The 25382-nt window shown below is 43.6% G+C and overlaps 1 protein-coding gene across 4 annotated transcripts in view; it reads right to left on the minus strand.

The window, feature by feature from the left end:
• The window catches only part of supt7l (SPT7 like, STAGA complex subunit gamma), a 206684-nt gene that overhangs the window by 147546 nt on the left and 33756 nt on the right, over positions 1 to 25382 (minus strand). For all 4 annotated transcript variants that reach the window (XM_022250916.2, XM_087136882.1, XM_087136880.1 and 1 more), the window contains exon 4: positions 16515 to 16648. In XM_022250916.2, the coding sequence (XP_022106608.1) occupies positions 16515 to 16648 (134 nt within the window). The remainder of the gene's footprint in view (positions 1 to 16514; positions 16649 to 25382) is intronic.

Genomic DNA, 25382 nt, shown 5'->3' on the forward strand with positions numbered 1-25382 from the left:
AGCATGAACTGAAGGTGATTAAATTCTCCTGAAGGTTGTTTTCATTATACCTGAAACAGGAACTCCAAGCTGGTGGGCAGAGGATGTTGATGCGCTGCTTGTCTCCTGAGCACCTGATTTCAATCCTCAATATCGAGAGGGCTTAAACATATTATTGCCTCCCATCTCATTTGAGCGATCGTGGCCGGGCGACGTAGTTGGATGGTCGTGATGACCAACTGCTTGAAGTCACCTTGTAGGGTCTGCAAACGAGCGAAGAAATGTGTGGAAGCTCTTGAAATCCCCCGCCATTGTTGAAATCACTGTAAACCTCGGGATGAAGGTACATATTTCTAAGGAAAAGAAACCGGTTAAATGATCTGTGGAAAGAAACCCCATGTTACTGAGGCATACGCCTCTGGGTTGCCGGTAAAGTGGACTGGTTCTGTGGACTAGGCACAGAATTGGCCTCCTCGTGAAATTGTTTGGGCAGCCATCAAAAATACCTCTTTAAAGGTTGGTTGATGAGGCATACGAGTCTCTGTTGGATCAATGTAGGACTTGGGACACAATGATGCCCTGATCCCCCTCAATGTTTGTAGGGGAAAAACCCTGAAGATAGGAGAAGCTGAAGAATGGGGATCAATAGCCGTCGTCTTGTACTACTTCGGAAAGTGGAGAAGACAGCTACCATAAGCTTGTCTGAAGGGCTCCATCGGTGTTGAGCTACCTAGGCAGAATCTACTTCCCAATGTTCAGTTACTCAGAGGGAGACTACGAAAGCATCCAAGCACACAAATGGAGGGAGGCTCTATCCAGATGAGCCAGATGGAGACTAAGGGTTGGTTCAGGAGGTCTCAGCAGTTAAGGACCCTGACTGGAAAATGAATAAATTATGCATGTATGCCTATGAGGCAAGGCAGGGATGAGATTCTCTAAACTGATGATGTCTAAAAATTGTCCAATATGGGGAAGATCAATTGCGAACGTGAAGCACGAATCCCTTACGGCGTGGGGTTCCGGGCTGAAACAGATCATCATTTAAATATAATTTTTGACTTTTTAATCACTGAATCAGAGTGTCATGCATGGTATAGGAAATTACAATCTACTGGAAAATGCCTAACATTAATCATTGTGATGTTACTTGGTACAGGTAGTTTATTTTTTATTTGGAGACTGTCAGAGAAAAGAACAAAATCTGACAAACACTTCAAGCAGCAACAAATTTTGTTAACAAATCCTACCAGTACCAGGTACAAGCACTAAACCTTGAATCCCCTCTCCTGGATTTCATTGCACTGGAGTGAGCCTTCCTGGCCTTTTTTGATGCCATCATCAGTGTGACCGACAGGAAATATCCTCCTGATTTCGATTCCACACACTCCCATTGCCACATATTTTTTATTCCTTCGTCGATCTCCTTTATCAACCCCTCTGCTTCCCGACTGACGATGTCTTTACAAGACATGCTCGAAAATCTCAGGATAAATACCAAGCAGTTTCTCATGTGCGCATGCTACTCGCACTCGCCGAGTAGTAGTAGCACATATACGTGTATACACACATGTGCGTGTGTACACCAGACAACTTTATAACAGCGATGTTAATTGGTCAATATGCGTGACGTTTCCCACCTATTTTTGCCGCGAGCCAATAGAATGTGGTTTTCTTCCCAACTCTTTTTAGCCTCGTTCCGGCACCAGTGCAAGCCATCGTACAGTACAGTCATGACAGATAAAGAACACACACCCTACGCGCTAACACACAAACAATGCAAGGCAAAAGACGTGAGTACTGGTCCAACCATGACAATAAAACTGGTAAATAGTAAGCAAAAGCTGTTTTATTTCACTTCAAAATCATTTAAAATCATGAAATGCCTTCAAAACTCACTTCAGGTGAGTCAAAAAGTAAAAAGTCAGAACTTCAAAAGTCATCATGTCAAAGTCTTTATCAAGGATCGGACTAAAGTAGGAACTGAAATTAAAAGTCGGAATGTCAAAATTCCAATGTCGGAATTCCGTCAAAAGTCAGAACAATCTCATCCCTGGCAAGGGAACAAAGGCTGTTGTGGCCAAAATGAAGCAAAGCGAGCATTCTGGATAATTCTCTCTCTCATGAGTAACTTGACGAATTCATTATAACAGAAAGGGGAGGTGAAGGCATGACTTTCCCTGAGGTTGAGCACAAATGAAGAGATCAAAGTGTGGAACACTGTTTCCCACATAGGGGTGTGCATTTAAGGGTATTTTGGGAACCGGGTACCCTTTCCATGTCATTACCAGGTACCTGGGAATCCTTAAAAAATAAAGATCACTTAACAAATGGCACTGCGTGTGCTGCGTGTGATTCCGCCGGATCATGTGCCAGAAACAAGAATCTTTTGTACATAGGAAGCAGCACATCGTTTTAAACGTTGGAGGTGAATCTCCTCACATTTTAAACGAATTGTTACCTTTGAAGTTCCAAAGTTATTCAGAGAGTGTATGAAACACCAAATACTGTTTGACGAGGAGCATAAAAACTGAGAAAAGGAGACGATCTGTAAAAAACCAACGCACCAGCTACTGGCCGAAGTACACAAGAAAATGTGCCAGATGTGAATTGCATGGCCACAAACATGACAGTACACGGAATGCATGCGCGCACATGCATAAATGGAATGGTGAGCGCTGATTGTGTCACGTGTGGACCAAACCAGTGCTACGTCATGGGTGTATTAAATTTTGTTTGGCTGCACGAAACCATATGGCAAGGCAAGCAAGAACTGTTTTCTTTTAGCTGAACACTGCCATTGTACGTACATGTAAATTGGCAGAGCTGTATAAAGCTATTTTTAGTCGCATCTGGAATCATTAAAAACAGAGAATTTGTGTGTTTATTGTCAACTCACGACACCAACAAAACGTGTCTGGTTATAGCCAAACTGTCTACAGTCATGATGAAGCAAATGAAATGCTTGTTTTTAATCGTCACACCGACAAAAATACAGCCCAGAATTCTGGCTGATTATAGCAAAAAAGCTGCAGGGAGAGGGAACTCAGGTAATTATTTCAGGTAAACATGGGAAGAAAAGACCTTAGGCGAGACACAGAGCGTCTAGCAGTATGCAGTGAATCCGTTTGATTTTTGGACTTTTTTGTGTGACCAAAAATAGCGCAGACAGAGAATTTTTTTTATTTTGTTCAGAACTGACATGTGTGTGGTTTGTAAAGTTATTTAATGCGAGGGTAAAGTTCAGTGGGGATAAAACAAATGCGGGGAAAGCCCCCTTCCAAATAATTCTTGGCGCACACAATGCAAATATTTTCCATAAACGTATGTTTTATTTCTAAAACTCCGTTCAAAAAAGGAGACAAAACGAGAAACTAGTTGGAGCCTTTTGCCCGCCAACGTTTTCGGTGGTTTGAATGTTTGATACAGAAGAAAATCATATGGACAGATGACTATTTCTAATTATGGATGACTGGATCTGATTGAATTGAAAATAAACCATGTGTGGTTCCAGGGTTGGAATTAGGGCACAACAATCAACGTGGAATTACTGCATGCACGATGTACCGTTTAAAGTGCACCTACGTGTACATGTATAACAGAGACGCAATATCTGGGGTTTGAGGGGGAAACAGGAAGAGATCGGCACTGAGGCATTTGGTGAGCCTGCCAGGTGTACTACTTATGCTTTAACTTTGAGTTCTGCGCGAGAAAAACTAACATATTGACATTTTCTGCCTTCAAGCAACTCCTCTTTGCCGACACTACATTCCCTGCAGTTGAAAATACCCTCTCAGAAGGGACAGACGTAGCTGGTATGCAGAGTAATTTTCGAGCTAATTTAGACAGGGTGGGAAAGCGCTCTGAATTCGTGAACCACCATTTGCAGGAATCAGTACTGACCCCGGCTTGTTTCAGTTGAAGGAAATGTTCATACTCCTCTTCTCGGGAGTGTTCTGGTTCTGAACTCCTTTCACATTCTGCTTCCATGATGGATTGTGATGGTACATCACCGCTTAGCAGAAAATTCATCGCTGACGCCTCTGCTTACTCTGGCTCTAAGTCCTCTTGCTGCCGCTCTGTGGGGGGTATCACATCGAGTTCTTGTAACATCTCTCGTACTGCATCTGTTGTGGCATCCCACTGTGTTCTCCTTAAAAATTCCAGGTTTTTATATCGCGGGTCCAACGCTGAAGTCAGTAATGGCACGTCAACCATATCACCACTGAACCTATGAAGAAAACAATAAAGCAAATAAATTTGATTCACTGCCACTCAACTCATAACAAGCAGTGAACATACGCTTTCACCCTCAAAATGAAACCAGATGGCACCACTTTTCAGGCAGATTGACGGGTGAAGCGGAAGGCGGCATCTCTGTTGTTGAAAGAATGTAAATTGTGGTTACTGGTCAGATCAGCGTTACACTTTGGTTTGGAAATAAGGCCTACACAGGAAGTTTCCGCACAGTTTGTCTCGTGTAATCGAGCATGCATTCAAACAACTTGCCAAAAATATTCACTTCTAACTTTCTAAGGCATACCATGGCCCATGACCATCCTTTTCGAAAGAGTTTCTTGTCCCTGAAATATTGTCGACGATAGTTTTACTTATATTGAAAAAATTACCTCTTATCTAGGTTGTCACAGACCGCTTTCGTGAACACTTGTACTGGGGGACAGGCTGTTTCATCTTACTTCAGATGGCCCTTCAATCCTTGGACAATGGGGTAGATGCAACTGCTACAAGCATTACTTTCATATGACAGACAAGTCATTGCCACCTAAATGTAATCATGAAATTTAGGAACAACTGTGCGTTGGTCAGCTCAAGCGTGGAGGCATCTGTCAACTTGGTTATCTCAAGGTCGCATTGTTCATTGGTCACTTGCAACATCTTGTATGTCAAGTTCCAACGAGTTTGGACCGACTGAACTAAACAATGTTTTGGCACCTCCATAGATTGTTGCTTCAGTTCCAGCGCTTTTGTTGCAAGGGTGCTTCGTCGGAAATGTCCGACAAGCCAGCTCACTCCTGCAATTACAGCTGAGACGTTTCTCGAGGCATTAAATGCCTTATTGATACATAGCTGCAACTTATGCGCAGCGCAACCAACATCGAGTGTGTCATTTCTTATTCCAAGGTCCTTAACATTTGCTGCATTGTCGTGCACCATTGCCGAAACTTTCCCATTTGCCTCTCAGTCCGTGATGTTTCGGCCAAGTTGGGCTGCAAGAGCAACAGCAGTGTGGCGCTGGGGCTGAGTGGCAGTTACAGAATCTTGTTCAGTGTGGGCTTCGGGATCAGGTCCTCTTCCCTCTGTCAAGTTTGCTGGTGCTGTGACCGGAGAGGTGTCCAGAACTGCAGACATACAGGACCGATCCTCTGACAAAAAGTGTACTGTTACTGTCATAAAACCCTCTTGACTTGTTGAAGTCCAGCAGTTTGTTGTTAGGGCTACCCAGTCTGCACGAGAAAGGGCAGCTTTAGGCTCTCTTTTCTTTTCTTCAAACATTTGGTGAAGACGAGACATGATGCTTTTTTGTGACAGCACGTAGTAACCGGGCTCCAGGAAGTTTAGAAGTTGTTTACGTCCGTGACCCATGACAATTGACACTGGAAGACAGTCAATAGCCATCATCTCTGCCAAGAGGTGCGAAATCTGTTTGCATCTAGCCATGCTGCACTCACGCTTAGAGAAAAAACCTGCTAATGACTGTTGACCCAATGATGACGATGCACTCGATGAGCATGACAGGCCGGACATTGGATGTTTGTTGGTTAGGTGTTTTAACAAGGAGCTGGTTGAGCCGCCCCACAAATTTTACATTCCACTGATTTGGGCCCAACTTTTTCAAAGTGGGTCCATACTTGACTTATACAACGTGGTATGGTGATGTGTGCAATTCTGCATTAAGTTGCACGATATAATGGGACATCGAAGTCTAACTTCCACGCATAAGAAACTCTGTCATGGGAATGGTCATTTGGCCCCGCCTAAGTTGTAACACCTGCATTTACCACAAAACAACCTCTGGTGGCACTTTGAAGAGAGTTCCTGAAGATGCCCTAGTCTAGTCAGAACTCCCTTTTATCTTAAAGACATACTTCATACATGCCAAAAGCCTTCCATGTATAAATATATCTCCGCAAAGAACGGTTCAGAAAGGCATTAAAAGTATCGAAAATGGTTTAGTTCAATGGGGAAGAAATTTTTAGGATAACTTTAATTTTATCCCCTCAGCTTCCAGTTATCGAGATTTTCCCATAGTACGCCCTAAATGTACTTCGACCATTATACCTTTGAAATGGCTGATTATATCATTAACAGTAATATCAACCCGTCAACAGCGTGCCTGTTAGACAAAAAAAAATTCTCCCTTTTCCGGACAAATTTCCACTTTTATTTTGTTTTATTGGAAACAACTTCTCCAGTTTCGTAGAATGAACTTGAACCTTGAAAACTTAATTTTGAAATGCTTATATGCACAAAACATCCTTCCTGCACTGCATTTTCTTTTTAAATTTGTCATCCACTGAATCACTCATGAAATTGATTTTACTTTTAATTTACAGGAACATTGATTCTAAAAAACAACATCGACTACGACAGACGTGCATATTTATTAGTACGTCTACACTTCAAACACTACACTGTTTCTCTGGCTTTTTGTGTATACTTAGTGTATTCGGTGCATTGGTTAACATCCAATAATAACAGGTCGATCAACTGCATGATTTGTGGTTGATCGCTACTTACCACAAGTGTGTCGCTATACTGCTGCAGTGTTACGAAGGTCCAGTCTCGCTCCGTCATCAATCCCGCTTGTCCCGAAATAAAGTAATTTTCATTTCTATTGTTTTATTGGATAAAAAACAATTAATTCTTATAAATTAGCCTACTATTTCAGCACAAAGGGAATTATAGGCCAACCGTGTTTGTAAGTGGCAGTTATGGAAGTGTACATCAACGACGCAACCACCTTACACGAAGACGAAATAATTTCTTCGGCCTCGGTTACATTGAGGTTTGGAAATGCAAAAGTGCAGGGCTCTGTCGATCTCTGAACCGTTGTTGTGATCGCGGGAATGAGTTTTTCAGCAGCACAGTGATTTTTCACCAAGTCTGTCCTTAACTATTACAGTCAACATTTTAGAGTTGGTTTTTTTTTTACATTACGGGTACTCGGCACTGAAAAAAGGAACCGGGTTTTGATGTCAACGGGTGGGTACCCGGGTACCCGGCACAGGCCTATTCCCACAAATAACTGGAAGTACCCCTTATTGAATTCCCCTCACTGTGGTTGAGCAAAAATGAAGGGATAAAATTATGGGACATCCCTGAAACCTCTGCCTCTAACAAGCAAATGGCACAAGTTTCCCTAACTGAGATTGAACAACAAATGAAGGGATCAATCTTTGGGAATGAAGTTGCCCTGTGGTGAGGCCCCAACCGAAGAAGTCTTCCTCTGTCCGGTGGTTGGCTTGAAGAGAGAAACAATACCAAAATGGCAAAGGTCCATCCTGCTGGTGGTCTAGAGGTGGAGGGCCTCAAGTAATGTTATCTGACAGAAGGCTTTAGCCATAGCTGTAGCAGGGCAAAGGCCACTACACCTCAAATACAACCTCACAAAATACTGGAAGGGCAAGGAGGCCAACTGAGATGGCACCCAGGCCGTTATGAAAATGTGTGTGGCCGTCATATAAAGAGGGCGCTAACTTTGATATTGCCAACCCCCCCAAGGTGAAGTCGCTCTTCGGGTCACTTGGTAAACACCTCAAAGAAGCACAGCTGTTTTGTGTTGTGCACTGCACCAACAGACCCTCACATGAATAACAGATTGCACTTTTGTGCAATGTCCAACAACTGTGCTTCACTGTTTCATGTGCGTAATTGTGCAGTAAACCAAAGGACTGCACAAAAGACCCTTGGTCATTTTGTGCTGGCAACCTACTATGTATAGACTGAACCTGTGCATGTTTGTGTTCCATGTAGAAAATACATGCACAAGAGTGACTGTGGGCACTTGTGCATATTTGTGCTGTAAAACCAAAGGAAGTTAACACAATATGAAGTAAGCCGAGTAGTTATAATGAATGGCTGTCCAAAAATAAACCAGTAAGGAAGGCTTGGGCCTTACTAAGTACCCATTATAGACTGTGCTGTTGTATGGGCACTGTTGATTCCAACACTGATCACAAGGAACCCAAAACTACCTGTACTACATGTATCTTGTATGCACGTGTTTTATGGAATGTATGGCATGAAATGGGACGATGACAACCAAGACTCATGAAGGTAATAAAAAAACCTGCCTTAAGCAACCTAAGTGTACAGTTGACAATGCCCAAGAATTACAAGCAACTGAAGTCCTAATGTACAACTTGTGGCAGTTAAGTAACCACTATGGGAACCCAAGGCGAAAGAGGTCAACCCAGGTCACACGTACAAGAACATATAGCGTCTAATCTCATGGAAGCCGAGAATTAGACGGAAACCTAGAGCTGTGCTAATGAAATTTGTGGGGACATGCTAAGGAAACAACCTTGAGGAACAAATGAATGCAGGGAAAGGGGGCAAATACTGTGAAGGAGCCTGTACAACTGCAACGTGGACATGTTGGGGAAGTGCAGGAAGACTAGCATGACACCTAGACATCCAAAGGCTATCATAACTAAAGTACAGTACAAAGGCAGCCAGTTCATAACACAGAAATAAAGTGGAAGGCAAATGGTAACCAAAAGGGGATGCTGCAGGTCCAACATTATGCACCACTGCAACATGAACCTTGCTCAAGAAACACACTGAGTACGAGGCGCCTACCCAGCGACTATATAATTCTTTGTAGGGGAGGCGAGGCAGAGCAAGGGCTAGAGCTGCAATAAGGAAAGTGATTATAACTCAAAATAAGGGTGTGCAAGCTAAGGCACTCTACCCGAGCGCGACAAAACTTGCATCCCATGCGGCGTGCTGGACAAAATAGCTCCTGGAGCAACCCTAACGGGGGGCTGCAAAGTGCAAGAGTGCAAGTTCTGAGAAAGTGAATGCACGAACAAGCCAGCATGCAACGCACCTGGAATGAACATACATGTATGGAAGGCACCTAAAGATTGTACAAGGAACACACTGAAAAAGGCGCAGCCAAATATACTCAAGAATGGTCTGCACATGTCAAGTCACAGAATGCACACACGAACCCTGCTGGAAGACCTTGAACCGAAGGGTCCAACTTGAACCAAAAAGTGACACCATAGAGCAGGAAAATGCAGTGTTGCAAGTTAAATTTGAGTACGGGAGTCCCTACAGACTGAAGCTCTAAGGGCAAACGTAAGGCAAAGGAGACTAATGACAGCAGCTTCAGTGGAATTAGAACTATTACAGTTGCAGAAGATTGAATAATCTTCCAAACCTGAAGTAGTCTTGAGACTGTACATGCATGTAGTGTATCGGGACCCAATTGACCGCATTAAGTTCTGATGCCAAGAACTAGGCAACAAGTGAGTAAAGGAAATAAATGTACTGGTACCAAGCAGAATACAAAAATATTCTGGGCAGTAAGAGAGGGTAGCTAGGTCTGTTGGCCCAAAAAACACAGAGATTACTGTGAATAGAACTGCTCCACAAAGGTTGAGGAGCACATCGGTCAACGAGGGAGAACAGGATCTAATCCCCATGACACAATCAAAAATCTATTTTGAGGTAGGCATACATGCACAAGTGCCAAAATCCCTACAATCACCTGACGATAAGACAGGACATGTAAATAAGGCACGATTGGAAAAAAAAGATTGAAAAAATGATTGAAGCTTACCTACATGTACTTCTGTCATCAATGTAAGTGATAGATTAGCCAGCTAAGGAAAAAGGAGGCCATCTTATCAGAGGATAAATGACAGGGGAAAGGGTTCTGACCACCGACCCCCAAGTGTCAACGGGGAAACGGATGTCGATTCCACCATGATCCAACGAGTGGGAGCGAGGCCGTGAACAGGCAAGAACATCGCGCTGCAGTCCCGTGCGATGGTAGGCCTACTGCTTGGACGGGTAGCATGGTATGGCAGTTGGCAGAACGATGCCGAAAAATAGTTCCACGATTCATGGAGACAGTTACATTGTGTGCTTTTGCAAAGGGTGAGGGAATCTGCTGGAGAAAACAAGAATAGTTCTACGGAAACACTGCTGAGAAATCTGGATGCTCGTAGTACCGATGGGCTAGAGTCGTTTGAAGAGTAAGGCCAAGCACTTGAATGAGAACGAGGTTGAAGCTGTAGGGTCTAACCTGTACCTGCAATAAAAAGGTTGTCATCCACGTGGCTAAAAATGTGCTGCTGACTTGAGGTGGTGGTGGTGCCCCGGGCTTCTGTGACCAAGCGGGGATGGTCGGACATTCAGATGACTGTGCTGCATCGAGCGCTGGGCCCCGCTGTTCCGCACACACCTGGACGTTGGACTCTGCTGCTGCCACATGCTCACTTAGGCTACCGAAGGTGTGCGGAACCTGCCGGGGAGAAGCCCTGTTAGGTGCCGGTCGCGGGCTCGGCCCCGGGGAATTTCCACTCATAAAACACGGCAGCGTAGACTCGGTCGACACGGTGGAAATGACATGCTTGGAGAGCTGATCAGGCTTGGAGGAACCGGGGGATTTGCCTGGAACGTGGCTTGAACTATAGATAGAACTTCCAGTCCTGTGTTTGGGTTTTGGCGGTCTCTGTAATTTTTACATAGAAAATAGCGAGGTTGCATGTAAACTCGAAACTCTATTGTATACTAAATTCACATGATGTCGACTACACGAGCAGCTGAAAAAAAAAACTAGAACAAGTCTTAGTGCTACCCAGCCTTTTATGGGGGGACATTCAGTGGGCACGGAGGGTGTGGCTTGGGCAACCTTTTTCAGCGAGGTTTGATGCACATGCGCGCTGTTATGCAAATGTAGGTAAACAGAGGTGAGATGTTTTCTGTAATGGAATACGTAGTTGTCCAACGCGGTAGTCAATTTCTTCTGGCGATCTGACGTTGCGCTATATGGTGTTATTGTCTGGAAATGTCCCTGTTTTAGAAAAAAAGGAAATGTGATTATTAACAACTATAATAGTACATGAAAGCAGAGATTATTGGTATTCAATAATTAAAATGTTTTCACTTGCGTGCATTTTGGACATTTGCAATAATTTAAAAAGATTTATGTTAAGGTACAAACAAACCGTGAAACTGTTAAGTGCATAGGAATGCAACTTCAATGGAAATATAACTTTATTACATTTTTGTGTTACATTTCATTACTCTCGTGAAAGCAGTAATAATTTTTTTACAGTTACATTTATTTGATATTATACCCAAATCAAAATTAATGGCAATACTACTTAATTTACTCACCCAAATTGACTGCTGTGGTTGCTGTTCGCTGGAACGAGGTTTCGATTTTGAGATGGTCGGTTTTCCTCCTCAGACTTGACTAGCGAACATGATTCTGCTGGGTGATTACTTTTCACACTAATGCTGGAACGGTAAGACAGCTTGGCAGCGCACAAACCACCTTGGTTGCATCCAGAATCTTAGTGGACTAATCAGGTTTTGCTTGAAAACCAAACAATCTCCATATTGGGCTAGAAGCCCCTTTCTTTGGCTACAGACCTTTTTCTATCAGATGTTCAGACAAAGTCACACATGTAGTTGTTGCGTATTGCATGAGAAGAATCATCCATATAATTCTTACTTTCCTCTGACGACTTATTCATACATGTACTTGCAACAAGTACGGTCATAAAACTAGGTGATAGCCAGCAATGTAAACGGGGGCACTAGTTTCCCTTATAATAGTTTATCCTTGAGTTTGTTACAGCTTGATAGGTTAATTTATTTGAACCCAGCCGAAACTTGGCTGAAACATGAGGTAATGAGAGTAAACAGCAAGATAAAATTAGTTTCCCCCAAACCACAGTATTTTACATGTATATGTCAACATGGTGACTCGGGACCCACAAAAAAATAACTTTCGCATCTTTTAGATATTTTAGGAGTACTCGGTCGCCCGATTGCTCAACCCCATAAATCCGCCCAAACACAAAGTTGCTGGACAAACAATTACAACAAAATAGACACAACTTTTAATTGCTCATACTTTCCTTTCAAATTTTTATTCACATTTTCAGAAAATAATCAGAAGATCAGGAGTACCATTATCTAGGAATTAGGAGTACTTTACTTTTACGGGAACCTTTAAGTTCACTATGAGAGCTGTCTATGTGTAACCTCATCCCATTCTGAAATTTTTTTTTAAAAAAAGGCAATTACCAACAAAAAGGCCACAGGGCTTTAATAAGTTTTGCCAACAAAAAAAGACAGAAACACACCGATTCTGTCCATGTTTTATTACAAATTTCCAATAAAAATGAGAGGGCTGAACAATTACTATGTCATCGCGGCTGCGATGTCATACCGATAGATGTAATTCCGAAAGCAACACACTATGGAATGAATACATGAATACAAACCAACACTAGGTGCTACAAATGGAACAATGTCAATGCATTCCAATCGGGGCCACTTTACATGTACATACTTCACACATCCAGTCTCCCGCTGTGCGCATGGTTAGGCCATGTGGCCTAACCGTGGCACCATTTGTGGTTTAGCAGACAAAGCAAGTAGGTATTACTTGCCACATGGTATCCGAGCTGACGCTGCCTGCGGTTTACTTAGAGCATTTCTTTGAAGACTCACACCGAAATTTAGTCGGCGGGCATTTGGAATCGTTTGATCTTTTTGAGAATCGAATCTCAAAGGAATGGAATCGATCAATTCAGGGAACCGATTCCTCAAAAAAAGTGGAATCATGTCTCTGATTCCAATTTTGGAATCAATTCTTCACGATTCCAAAGTGGATTTGCCCGAGCCTGTAACACAACCATGAAATTTTTTGCATTTGTATATGTTTTTACAATTAACACAATATTTAGAAACCTTATAATTTTTGCAATGATTGCATTTATTACATGCAATACATCAGTCGATTTAATTGCAGTTTTGGCAATAAAAGGAATCAACAGCATCTGTCACATTCTGTGATTCAATGTTTTTTTTACAAACGTAACAATTAAAACACTGTTCATGATTGACATCAGTTTAAGAGTTTTGGTTTTGGTCTTGCATTCTAGATTTTAGTTTGGCATCTTTGATATAAGGGCAGATGATATTTTTTAAGAGAGTGTGAGCGGCGGTGGTGAGGGGTGGTGGTGGTGAGAGGGAGAGGGAAGTGAGGGGAGAGATTTTTGAGATTATTAAGGTTGGGTAGGTACCCAGGAAAAAAAGTGGCCCAGAACTCTCATATCTCTACTACTCTTACCCCGAGGAGGTCAGGGGGTAGTGCAGCTTGGTAGTTCTTCCCTTGAAGCTCCTCTGGGGTGGCTTGGTAAGTCGAGAGGAAGACGGACAGCCTTAATTCATCTGGTTACTGGGTTGACAAAAGGGGCGGGAGGAACTATAACTGCCCTGATGTTAAGGTCTGAAGAGTCAAGCCCGGCGATCATCAGGACGGGATTGGCAAGGTGAAGCCACCGGTGGAAGGTCAAGGAAGCTAAGTTTACCTGTTTTGTCATTGCGCTTAACTTCAGAGTCCATCATCTCCATGAACTTCCCCGTGGAAAAGTCTTTGCCGTAAAGAGGAAGTTCCTGAAGTCTTGACCTCATAGGGAATGTTCATGGCGTCAAAAGTGTTGGATCTGTGTGCTGAAGTGGCTAAAACAGAGATTCGCATGAACTGATTGAAGATAGAGTTGACGTTCTCAAAGTGCTACAGCTACCAGGTCCAGAGTAACTGGTGAATCTTTGTCACACGCTCGGACCAAATACTCAGAGAGGAGTGCCGTAAACGCGGTGTAGCAAAAGCCATGTCGTGAGGCTTTGTCAAGTTTAGCAAAAGTAGACTCGACGAAATACTTGTCCTTGTCTTTAAATGGACACTTTCCTGTAGGCTTGAGAGCATCAGAGGAAAGTTTATCTTTAGCCTCTGTTGGAATATCAGGGACAGAGAGGAAGTTGTCAAAGTCCTCCTTAGCAAACTGGATATAAGTCGAGGCCCTGGGTGAGTATGGATGCCATTGTTTGGTACTGGCAAGAACTTTAAACATCTCAGCACATGAGCGGTCAAGTGGAAGTTTGGGAAAAATTGGCATTGATGCCTCCAACCTAACAGGGTGGCGCTTGAAGGAAGCATGTGAAGAGGCCTCAGCCGTAGATTGATTAGAAGGCAGGCCTAATGTGTGGATCATATCCTTCTGAAGACAGAGCCATGCCTCAGGAGAGTTAAAGTTGGCTGCAGAGGAGATATCCTCATCTTCAAAGGATGTATCCCATTCCATCTGGAGTTGATCTGAGGAAGGAAGAAGGTCATCATGTCTTATTGGATGGCCATGGGCCGGAGCAGGTGAGCTGCAATCTGCGGCGGAACCTGGATAAGTCGAAGGGATGAAACCATCATATGAAGATCGGATCACCAAAGAATGCAAGTTCGGAAGCCGATCCGGATGCGGATCTGGATGCAGATCCGGATCTGGATGCAGATCCAGATGCAGATTACGTTGCACTGGCAAAGGGTCCTGATCTGGGGCCGTCGCCGTGAGAGCAGGATTGGGCTCTAGACGGCTGGCTATAGAAGAGAGCTTTAACGAGAACATGCGGACTGCTGACATGATGTCCGCTGAAGCATCCTCCTTCTGTGAGGAGTGAGACTTCTTATGCTTAGACCACGTAAAAGAAGACAAAGAATGTTTGCATTTCTTGTGTTCGGGAGAACTGGTTGTAGAGCTGGCGGTCGACACCTGATGAGCTGGGGCATCAGAGGCCTGCCCAGACAGCAGTAAAGATAAAGCAGGAGAGGGCTGGTGCACTGCAAAGTTAGAAGCAGTCTTCCCAGAGAGGCCCAGAAGGTAGCTGGAAGACGGGGTGACATACAGGGGTTAAAAGCACTGACGGTGCCGGAGGATGGTGGGCTCTATTGTCCCGGGCGCGGGTGGCGGTGAGCCCGCATGGCCTGGTATCATCTCTACAGGTACCACACCGGGGAGCAGCATTGTCTTGTCCTGTGGAGCGTCAGCGTCTTTGTCACGGCCAAGTGCCCTGGTTGAAAGGGCGTCTGAAGACAATGGCACCAGGGGTGATGGGGACAGTGTAGCTTCCGTTGGTGGCGTCTGGCCACTCCGGCGCGTAGACTTGTAAGCCATGCCGATATCAGGTGTTACCCACAGCAGCTTGTTGTCGGCCCGCTTCACCCGTTCGGAATGCTTTAGAACTGAGATGCAGAAGTGTTGTGCCCAGACCCAGCAAGTAGGGGAAATTTCAACCCTGAGTGCAGCACTACTTGTTGGATGGATGCCACGCCACGCATGTGCACTGCATATGTGCACAGGTACATCTGTGATAGATACATGTACATGTATCCACATGTTGTCATGTATGTGAATTACGTTTACATGTATTGGCAGATGTATGTACCTTAATTTCGGAATAAATGCCTTGTATCTGGTTATCTCAATGTTTTCATGACACCGATCAAAAAAACATTACCAAATCTCTTCAAAAACCGCCACGGGACCTCGTGCATGCATCCACACTCACCATGATATCCTGCTAACTGCATACCCATTCATGGACAGTCCAAACGCTGACTTTTTTCAATAACCATGTGACCACAGAAAGTGCCATGTCATCAGAAAACCCAAGTGAAAACAGACCCGACATGTCACGCCGAAGGCAATCGGCGAAAAGACTAGATCTGCAACAAAGATACACATGCAATTTAATTTCATCCTATCAATCTCCCAATCCACTCCCTCCTCCATCATCTGATTCATCTCCTGCTCTGCCCCCTTCCCATCATCCTATCCATCTCCTACTCCGCCCTCTCCCCATCAATCCTATCAAATTCCTACTCTTCTCCCTCCCCATCATCCTATCCATCTCCTACTCTTCTCCCTCCCCATCAATCCTATCAAATTCCTACTCTTCTCCCTCTCCATCATCCTATCCATCTTCTACTCCGCTCCCTCCCCATCAATCCTATCAAATTCCTACTCTTCTCCCTCCCCATCATCCTATCCATCTCTTACTCCACCCCTCCCCATCTTCTATCCATCTCCTACTCTGCCTCCTCATCATCATCCTATCCATCTCCTACTCCGCCCCTTCCCTATCATCCCATTCATCTACTCCAGCCCTGCCCATCTTTCAGCAATCCTTGGTATCATTGGCTGGATGGAAACTGCCAAATCATAACAATGTCATTTTCTTCTCAAGTGAGACCCTAGTCTCTGAAATGCCAATTCGTCTTCTAAGGAATCAATATTACATAGGCTCGCATCACCTTCACAGCTCACCAAAAGGCAAGGATATTGCTTTGCAGTTGGTTCAATTATTTTGTTCAAACTAGGCAAACACTTCCGACTGGAATTACTTGTTTGTTTTGGAAAGTTGACAATCTGACATAGTTCTCTTTATGACTTACAGTACTTGTAAACTTGTACGAAGAAACAAAGACTTACTCATCTCGTTGCTCCACCTGGCCACTACATGTACTATCACTGCTGGAAGTCCAAGGTCTCTTAGTTTGAACCAGTAACAAGGGTGTTACTGGTAACGACTGTATTCTTGGTCTTGTACCTTGGTCCTCCCATTTCTGTTATTAATAAATAAAAAATGGTATTTTTTTTAAGATTCACCCTACATGCATCTGGCACACATCCATCCATAATAGATTACATAAAAATATCCCTAGAGTCAACCTTGCATATCACCATATATAATCATAACTTTTTTCCAATCGGCCAATTTGGCAAAGATCTCATGTAATCCTCACCCTAGGCACACTCCAACTGGCCACACCCCAACCACTGCAGAGTAAGACTTTTTGAAAGATCAGTATCCCAAAGACGTCCATATGATTGGGAAATGACCTGGTAGTAAAAAACAATTCACTTCGTAGTTCAGAGTTATTTTGGGGGCGTGGCTACAAATGTACTTCCACAGCAGCATAATGAAATCTAGTTAGACAGGGGGCCTGACGGGGTGTATTGGCTACCACAAAACAGTTGTACAGGTTCAGGCATGGCCAGGGACTTGGTGAACTGATGTGGTGATGATTTTCTCCGCGTGGAGAAAAGACCCCCTTTTTGGCATTGCAGCTCCGAGAATGTAAGCAACATTATTATTATTATTATTATATTCCTCAATCTTGCTACACTTCTTGCTTACATGTACATGTACACTGTAGCCTCCGCGCTACAGATCATCAACTTTATGGCTCAGCAATGACATGCACCCTTGGTAGTCAAATAATGTCTATCACATGTAACTCAAATGTTATTTTAATTACTGGAACGGTGTGGCAAGCTCATGGGTGGCTGAAGTAATAGCAAAGTCTGAAGTCGGATGATAATAACTAGAATTTGTGATTCAGTTGTGACTTAAATTAAATACAGAAATAGCACAAAAACAGCAGCTGGGTGTCGTGAGATGGCAGTTGTGATTGACAGTAGTATGATACTGATGGTGGTGATGGTTGTGGCGATAGTGCTGGTTCATCTACATGAAATTAGAAATACAAAAGATCGCTGCTAAATAACATATCCACGTGTAAATCCTTTGTGTGCCTGCTTACTTACACCATTCAAAACTTGACTCTATTGCTCTGAACTGTCTCAAAAAATATTTGCAGAACAGACTGGTCGAAAGGAGCGGATAAATGAGCTGCACATACACGTACATGTACTTGCACAACGCCCTCATCGGTAAAGAGAGAAAAGTCCTATTCACATGGAAAAAACTGTATGACCTGTATGCGTTGGAAACTTTATCAACAATGTTTGTATAAAATCTAAAGATTACAACTCACTTTGCTGAGATGGCAAGGTTTTCACAAATTAAGAATGATGATTTTGTCAGAAATTCACCGCACAATGCGGCATAAATTGGCGGAACAGAATTCAGTCAGCACTCAAGCAGGTCCCTCTGGGAACAAAATATTGCAACACACAAGTCACTGCACTCGTGAACAAAAAAAAGAGCACTGTTCTGGCCGCTACATATACATACACTGTACATACCCTCTCCAACATATTGCACAAAGCATACATGTATTTATCCAGAATAGTCTAAAATATGGAGCTCATTCCAGAATATGAGTCCTCGTAAACATGCTAATTGGAATCTCTACACGCTTGATCTTTTGAAAAGACGCAACAGGCTCCTTAAGAGCACCATGAGCTGTGGCAGACTGAATTTTTTTTAGAGTTTTGATGTTTGACAGTTTAGTGTTCTGTTTCATAGGATACCTCATCATCCACTTTCTTTTGAGTTGTTTTTGATACGTTTGATATGACTCGGAATTTTCTTTTGGTTTAAAAAGTTTCGAAAGCCCTTCCTAAAAGATGATAAACAAGATAAGCTTCTAAAAGGTTTAAACTAATTATCTTCCATTTTTTAAAGTAATTTCAGAGGTGTACGTTTGACACCAAAAAATGTACAATGTACACTGTATGTTCAAATCCTATACAATACATGCCTTCTCTAAACATCATAATCTGATAAAAATATGTCGTGCCTTTAAGTTTATTAACAAGGATCTGCTGAAACTAAACACAGGAGAAAGATTATTTCAAGTCCCAGCACATCACAGAGTTCGTGACACAAAATTGAAACCCCCCAAAAATCACTTTCTCCGAGTTTGTCCAACACTGTGGTGTTTTGAGTCAGTTTAAACAAGGGTAATAATGCTGAGTGGGTACCGTAATTATCGGAATATAAGCCACCTGGTGTATAAGCCACAGCACGTAAAAGCCCGCAAATTAAGATTTAAAGTCAGCATGAAAGCCTCACCAGCATACAAGCCACACCGTAAAATTGACGACCAAACTATTAAGGTTATCATGTTGCATGCTGAAGTGTTCTTGTAAAAGCGTAAAGAAGCCCATCCCTAGCTTTCTTCAGATCAGAGTTTTTCCCTGCCTGTACGCCACTGTGGACAGGAGAAAATGTGCAAAATCTGCAAAGAGACGGGCCATTTTGCAAGCGATTGCCCTCACAGGGGGCAGTGTTTTGTCTGCGGGAGTGGGAACATCGTGCAACACGGCACAATGACGAGGGTCCCGGTCCCAAAAGACATCAGAGGGACAATGAGAAAGATTCTGACGGTGGAGAAAGAAAGTACATGTGTAGATAGAGGAGAATGAGGGCTCCGATGACGGAAATTTCCAGGAGACACCAGCTCCAGATATGGATACTCGCAGACATCAAGGATTTGGGATGAAGCCATGATGATGACTGACGGAGCCAACAATATAGGTGAGCATGAAGATGCAAAGAACAGAGGAAACACAGATAGAGCTAAAAGAGAGGAAGCAAGATCAGCTGGAGTAGATCATCCTATAGACGCAGAGTATGAAGTAACCCTGGCTGATCTGGGGAATGACAATCGTCAAGATGAGGAGTTTGAAGACATATCAGAAACAGAAGGAAAAGAAGCAGGATGGGAGTATGTTTCATATACCCGAGGAGGGAAAAAACTGCTGAGCAAAAAATCCATGTCCTGGGAGAGAAAGCCAAAGGCAGTCGGTTAGAAAATGAACCCACTACATCAAGCCAGTCAGATAAAAGAATGGTGCAAGTTTCATCAGCCTGACCATCGAATCCGGATGGTTGCGTTGGCCAACTTAAGCTAGCCACTTCAAGACAAGTTTGTTTCCCAGACCTTGGTGGGGCAACAAGGGGCAGTGGTGGAAAATACGTGTGAATCTCAGCAACAGGAAACACAAGCAAGCCTGGCTATAGAATATGGCTCACCAGTGCAGTCTTTGGACATTGATCAATCTTCCCAATATGATCATCTCACCTGGGCTGAAAGATGTGCTTGCGTGAGAACAACAGGGAAGGCAACCGAGGGAAAGTCTACTCCAATCAGACAATCCTCAAGTGTTGGACAGTCAGCCTCGATGAGTGACCACAGTTCTCGGATTAGCCAGGAGAGCCAACAGAGTGAGTGTAGTCAGTTTTAGCCATCCCTTCTCCCTGGGTCCTTCATAGCCAAGGGAAGAGGAAAGGGCAGATCAAGGGGAGTGTAGTTCCCTTTTCCTTAATCGTGTTCCTTAACATTTACATATTGTTGCTGATGCCCTTTTTGTCAATTGCATCATTTAATGTTAATGGCCTATGACATGATCTTAAGAGAGATGTGATATTTGAATTTTTGGAGCGTAAGAAATTTGATGTCATTTTCCTACAGGAAAAAAAATTGAGGAGTGGAGAAGGATAAGAATTAGAGCTTAAAATATTTTAAAAGAGGAAAGTGAAAATCCTTCCAAGTATTTCCTCAATTTGGAAAAGGAGCAAATCCAGAGTTGTAAAATTGAGAAACTTCTTAAGCCGGATGGTACTTTTGCTTGTAATCAGAGTGGTATGTTAGACTGTGCCAATGACTTCCAAAGAAAGTTATACACATCTGAAGAAATTTCAGAATTAGATCTCAATGCAGTTGTTTCCAATGTGGAAAACAAACATATTCCGGATGATGTCCGAAATGTCTTAGAAAGTAATGTCTCTATGGAAGAGATAAAAAAATGCTCTTATTCACATGAATAAAAATAAATCGCCCGGTATGGATGGTTTAACTGCGGCATTTTTCAGGTCTTCTGGGATACCATATGTATGGAGCTTTTAGAAGTGTTTGAGGAATGCTATAAATCAGGGCTTCTGTGTGAATCTGTGAATACTGCTTTAATTAGATTAATCTATAAAAGAAAGGGTGATAAATATGATCTCAAAAATTGGCATCCCATAAGATTATTGAATGTGGATTATAAGATTTTATCCAAAGTAATAACTAACCGTTTGAAGCTTATAATGCCCATCCTCATAGGAGACAGTCATGTGGAGTTAAGTAGAAATATTCATGAGAATCTTATGGTGTTGAGGGATATTTTCGATCATGTTAACTGGAATAACTTAAATGGAGCGGTCATTAGTTTACACCAAGAAAAAGCTTTTGATCGTATTAATTGGATTTATTAGTTTTCAGTTGTTAAAAAGATGGGCGTTCCCTCGGTTTTGATTGATTGGATTAACCTTTTGTATAGCGACCCTATCTGTTGCATAATTCTTAATAATTTTATTGGAGGGCTGATTCAAGTTTCTCGTAGTATCAGGCAGGGTTGCCTTTTCGGTATTTTTGGCAATGACTTTAATTTTACCGCCGTTAAATGCTTGGGCGCCCTGCGTTATCAAATGCACGTTATATTTTTCCAAGTTGTGCAGAATCACTGGAATGGCCGTTTGGCAGGGCACGTGTCGAAACTTGCCATTATACTGAGCACGCGCCAGGACAATGATTGCCGCTTTCATTTACCAAACTAAAGGCAATTTTTTTGAGCCATTGTTTTAGGCTCATTTGGAACTTGACACTGGCACTGAGATTCTTTAGTTTTGCCAATGCATCTTTCGCAGATCAAACACGTGTTGCAGTTTTCATAAATTTTCTGCAATTCGTGCGACCAAGTTAGACACTCGGGTTTGGCAAATGTTTTATTAATCACGGCAACTTCTCTGGAAAGTGTGTGCACAAATTTAAGTGTCGCATCTTGACCTCTGTAAGTCCCACAACCGGTGCAAATTCCATCGCATTTGACAACTGTGTAAGAATAGCCGCATGCTTTGTGAATGTGTAATTTGACTGTGTTTAGTTCTTTGGGCGGCAAGTGTTCTAAAACAGACTCAAAATCTGCGTAGATTATAAAAGGAGCGTCCTGCTTGTTTTTATAATTTTCAAACTTGAGAATGTTTTTCCCTTTAATGGGCATTTCGACCTTACACGCCGCTGTGTCCATTCCTTAACAGTCCTCTTGGCATTCTAGTCGTTCTTGCGTTTGAAAGTGAGACAGGGATGTAAAAACACCAATAAGATTTACCGTTGTGATTACTAACGTCGCCCATCAACTGAGAAAACTTCTTAATCCAACAATAATGACTCGTTTCACCTTTAGTAAAATACAGTAAATTGACAGGCTCGTCCGCTCGTTTAGTCTTGTAAAGCACGTAAATGCCTTCTTTCCCAAGTAGCCAAATACATTAATGGCTAAATTATTCTGTGATTCGATGCTCGGAATTTGTGAAGTTGGTGTTGGGAAATTCTATCTTCATTAATTTTATAACATGATTTTTTTTCCAACTGATGTTTGACATTGTCTGAATATAATTTTAAAGCTGCTCTCAACGCCCATCAGATTTACTCTTGATCTTCTTTATTCTGGATGTTAATAATTCCTTTCTTACCTGCTAGTTCCACGGGTAATGGAATAAAAGGTCACTCTGACTGGGTTATACTTTACCACGTTGACAGAAAATGCGACCACTTTTTAAAAAACCCAACCTGAGCCACGCTGTTTGTGAGCTTCCACGTCTTCTTGATGTTTGGCAAATTGTTGGTTTAAAACTTCTTCAATTTCCTTTTTAGAAAAGACCGCTTTAATTTTACTCGTAAATGTGAAAACGCCGAGCTTGGTCTCAATTTCGGGTTTTTCCATTTAAAACTGAATCTTGACAGCTGTTTGTAACTTGTAAGAAACAATTTCTTTCAACTTGGCTGGTGTTTTGTCTTCAATGTACTTTTTGTAAAAATTGAAAAAGTGGATTAAGTCCAAGTTGAAGAAATTAGGTTTCAGTTCCCAATTTCTATAGTTTATTTTATCGCTATGGGATAAAATGCATTATTCACCACAACGCACGTTGTTTAGTCGTTGAAACAATCCTGGTCATCGGGCTTATACCATGGTGAACAAGGCACTACTGTCTCACCCATCACTGTCTTGCACTAGCTGGCTTAATGGGATAAGCAAAGTGGCTGCATGGCCTTCCATCAATCAACAGAGGCCTCACAGGGTTCAGAGAATGTGGTACTTCTTCCGGGCCCAGACACCTAAACTGTCTTGAGGGGAATAATTGGTGAAGCCAGAAGGCCACAAGGAAATAACGGTTGAACCACAGCAAGTTTGGCACTAAATATGGGCCACTTCGGCTTAGATTTTCGAGGCGGCAACACACAAATTAAACTCTGCTGGTTTGAATGCTGCTTTTGAACAACGGTTATCCTCTACCGCCGAGCTTTTTCAGTCGTTTTAGCCAAGGGGGTGATTCCCTTGTTCTGTGTCTGACATTTCCTTTACACATGGAAGAGGCAACCCATATGGATTGCTGAAGTTACTACTTGAAATTACAGACGTTGGCTTGCGGATTGGTTTCCTGGGACTGCGTACGATAGGTTTGTGACATTTCTTGTGCGCGGACGAGCTGCTGAGATTGCCAGCACTTTTCCCCAGCTGGGTTGCCGAGCACCAGTCACGGCGTAGTATGCCGCGACAGCAACAGCAGCGGAAACGCCGGGCCCAACGGTTGCCTACACCCCCCGTCCCCGCGGTCAGTCCCGCAAGGCCTCGGCTGCTGAGTCCAGGTCTTCGCCTACGAGTGCTGGAGCCTTCACCACTACGGTCGAAACGGATCAGGCCACCCCATCAGTCGGCAGATCGATGGCGGAGGATACCGGTGCAGCGACGTGCCCCACCCCAGTGACGAGCGGACAGGCCGGGAGTCGCAGCGCAGGTTCCGCCGGAAGCGGACTGCCCAGAACTTTCACCTCTTCAGGTGGTGAGTTCAGTTCAGTTGCATTAGGACTGCAACCTGACGCAACAACACACCAGGACAATGCTGGGGATTCCCCAGCTGTAGGGCTTGCTCTAAACCCGGCTTTAGGCCCAGGCCAGCCTCATATCGAAACCAATAACGTGGTAATTACTCAGGCCCAGGCTCATCAGATCTCAAGTACACGTTTAAGCAACTCCCCTTTTACAACTTGGGCGATGGGCAACAATTCTCTTAACTCAGTAGTAGCCCGGCCCGCTATTCCTAGCAATTTCAGAAGCAATAGACCTGTCCCGCTTCTTGCAATGGGAGAAGGGGCTCCCCTTGATATTCACGTTCCGCAGTCAACCAAAGAGAGGATTTGGAACGAAAATATGTGGACATGGCGTTACTATATCGTGACAACACTGCTAAAGCGCTGGGGTCTGCTTCCGAGCTGACCTTAGCTGCCGAGCAAGGCCGTGTAATTTTTAAGCCAGCAACGACGCACCCACATAAAATTGAGTCCGTTGATAAATGGCTAAGTGCCTTTCCTGTGTTTATGGCAATTTATACAGTGCGTCACCCCAGCCGCATATTCGATTTATTGAAGTATGCTGAAATTATCCGCACTGCCGCCGCACAATTCTCCGGCCTAGGCTGGCGCAATTATGACGAACAGTTCCGTTTGTGTATGGAAGTAAACCCTTCTCGTTCTTGGGCTACCATCGACATGGAACTGTGGGTTACTGTTGCAGCCGTTGGTACGTTATCTTCTGCGCCAGCCCCGGCGGCAGTCGCTCAGACCCAACAGTATAATCAACGTGTCTGTTTTCCCTTCAACTCCCCAACGGGTTGCCGGTGTGCCTCGTGCCGGTATGTCCATAGCTGCACTCGATGTGGCCGTTCTGGACACGGGGCGTCCGATTGCAAAATACATGTAGCTATGGGGCTCGGGCCCGCATTTCCAGGCACCCCCGGTCCCGCACACCAGCCGATTGGTCCCGGTCGCGCAACACATGCGTATACGCGCTACACGAAGACGCCGTTGACGGCGTCAGGCGCACGGCAGGCGGCTTGGCCGGCTTTACCCAGTACAGTAACAAGGCTGGACACGCACAATGTGAGCGTTAACAACCGCCAATCGGCGGGTACTGCTAAAGGGGACAGAAATACTATTTTTCGTCCCCCCAACACCCGTTAATATCGTAGTCCTCAAGCAATGGTTGTCGGGTTATACAGATAAATCGGCGGCTAATTTGCTGTATAACAGTTTTGCAAACGGTTTCTCGCTGAGCTATCATGGTCCGAGGGTACGTAAAGATTCTGATTGCCTTAAGTCCCCGAAGGATAGGCCGGAAATCGTCCTCCAGAAATTACGTGATGAAATTACATTAGGCAGGATTGCAGGTCCCTTCTTGGACTGGCCATTTCCAAATCTTCAGTGTTCACCTATTGGTCTCGTGCCAAAGCAACGGCAGGGCTCGTTTCGCCTTATTCACCATCTCTCCTATCCACTAGGTGAGTCTGTCAATGACTTTATTGATAAGGAAGAGCGTGTAGTTCGTTATACATCATTCGATACGGCTGTCAATTTAGCGATGTCCGCTGATTCAGCAACATGGCTGGCAAAAACGGACATTAAGTCGGCTTTTCGGTTGCTTCCCGTCGCCCCTTCTGATTATGAATTGCTTGCCTTCAAGTTTCACAATCAGTTTTATTATAAGTGCTTACCCATGGGATGTTCGGTG

Source organism: Acanthaster planci, linkage group LG05, assembly GCF_054643075.1.
Source record: "Acanthaster planci isolate LZ-2023a linkage group LG05, COTS_SCS, whole genome shotgun sequence".
Lineage (NCBI taxonomy): Eukaryota > Metazoa > Echinodermata > Asteroidea > Valvatida > Acanthasteridae > Acanthaster > Acanthaster planci.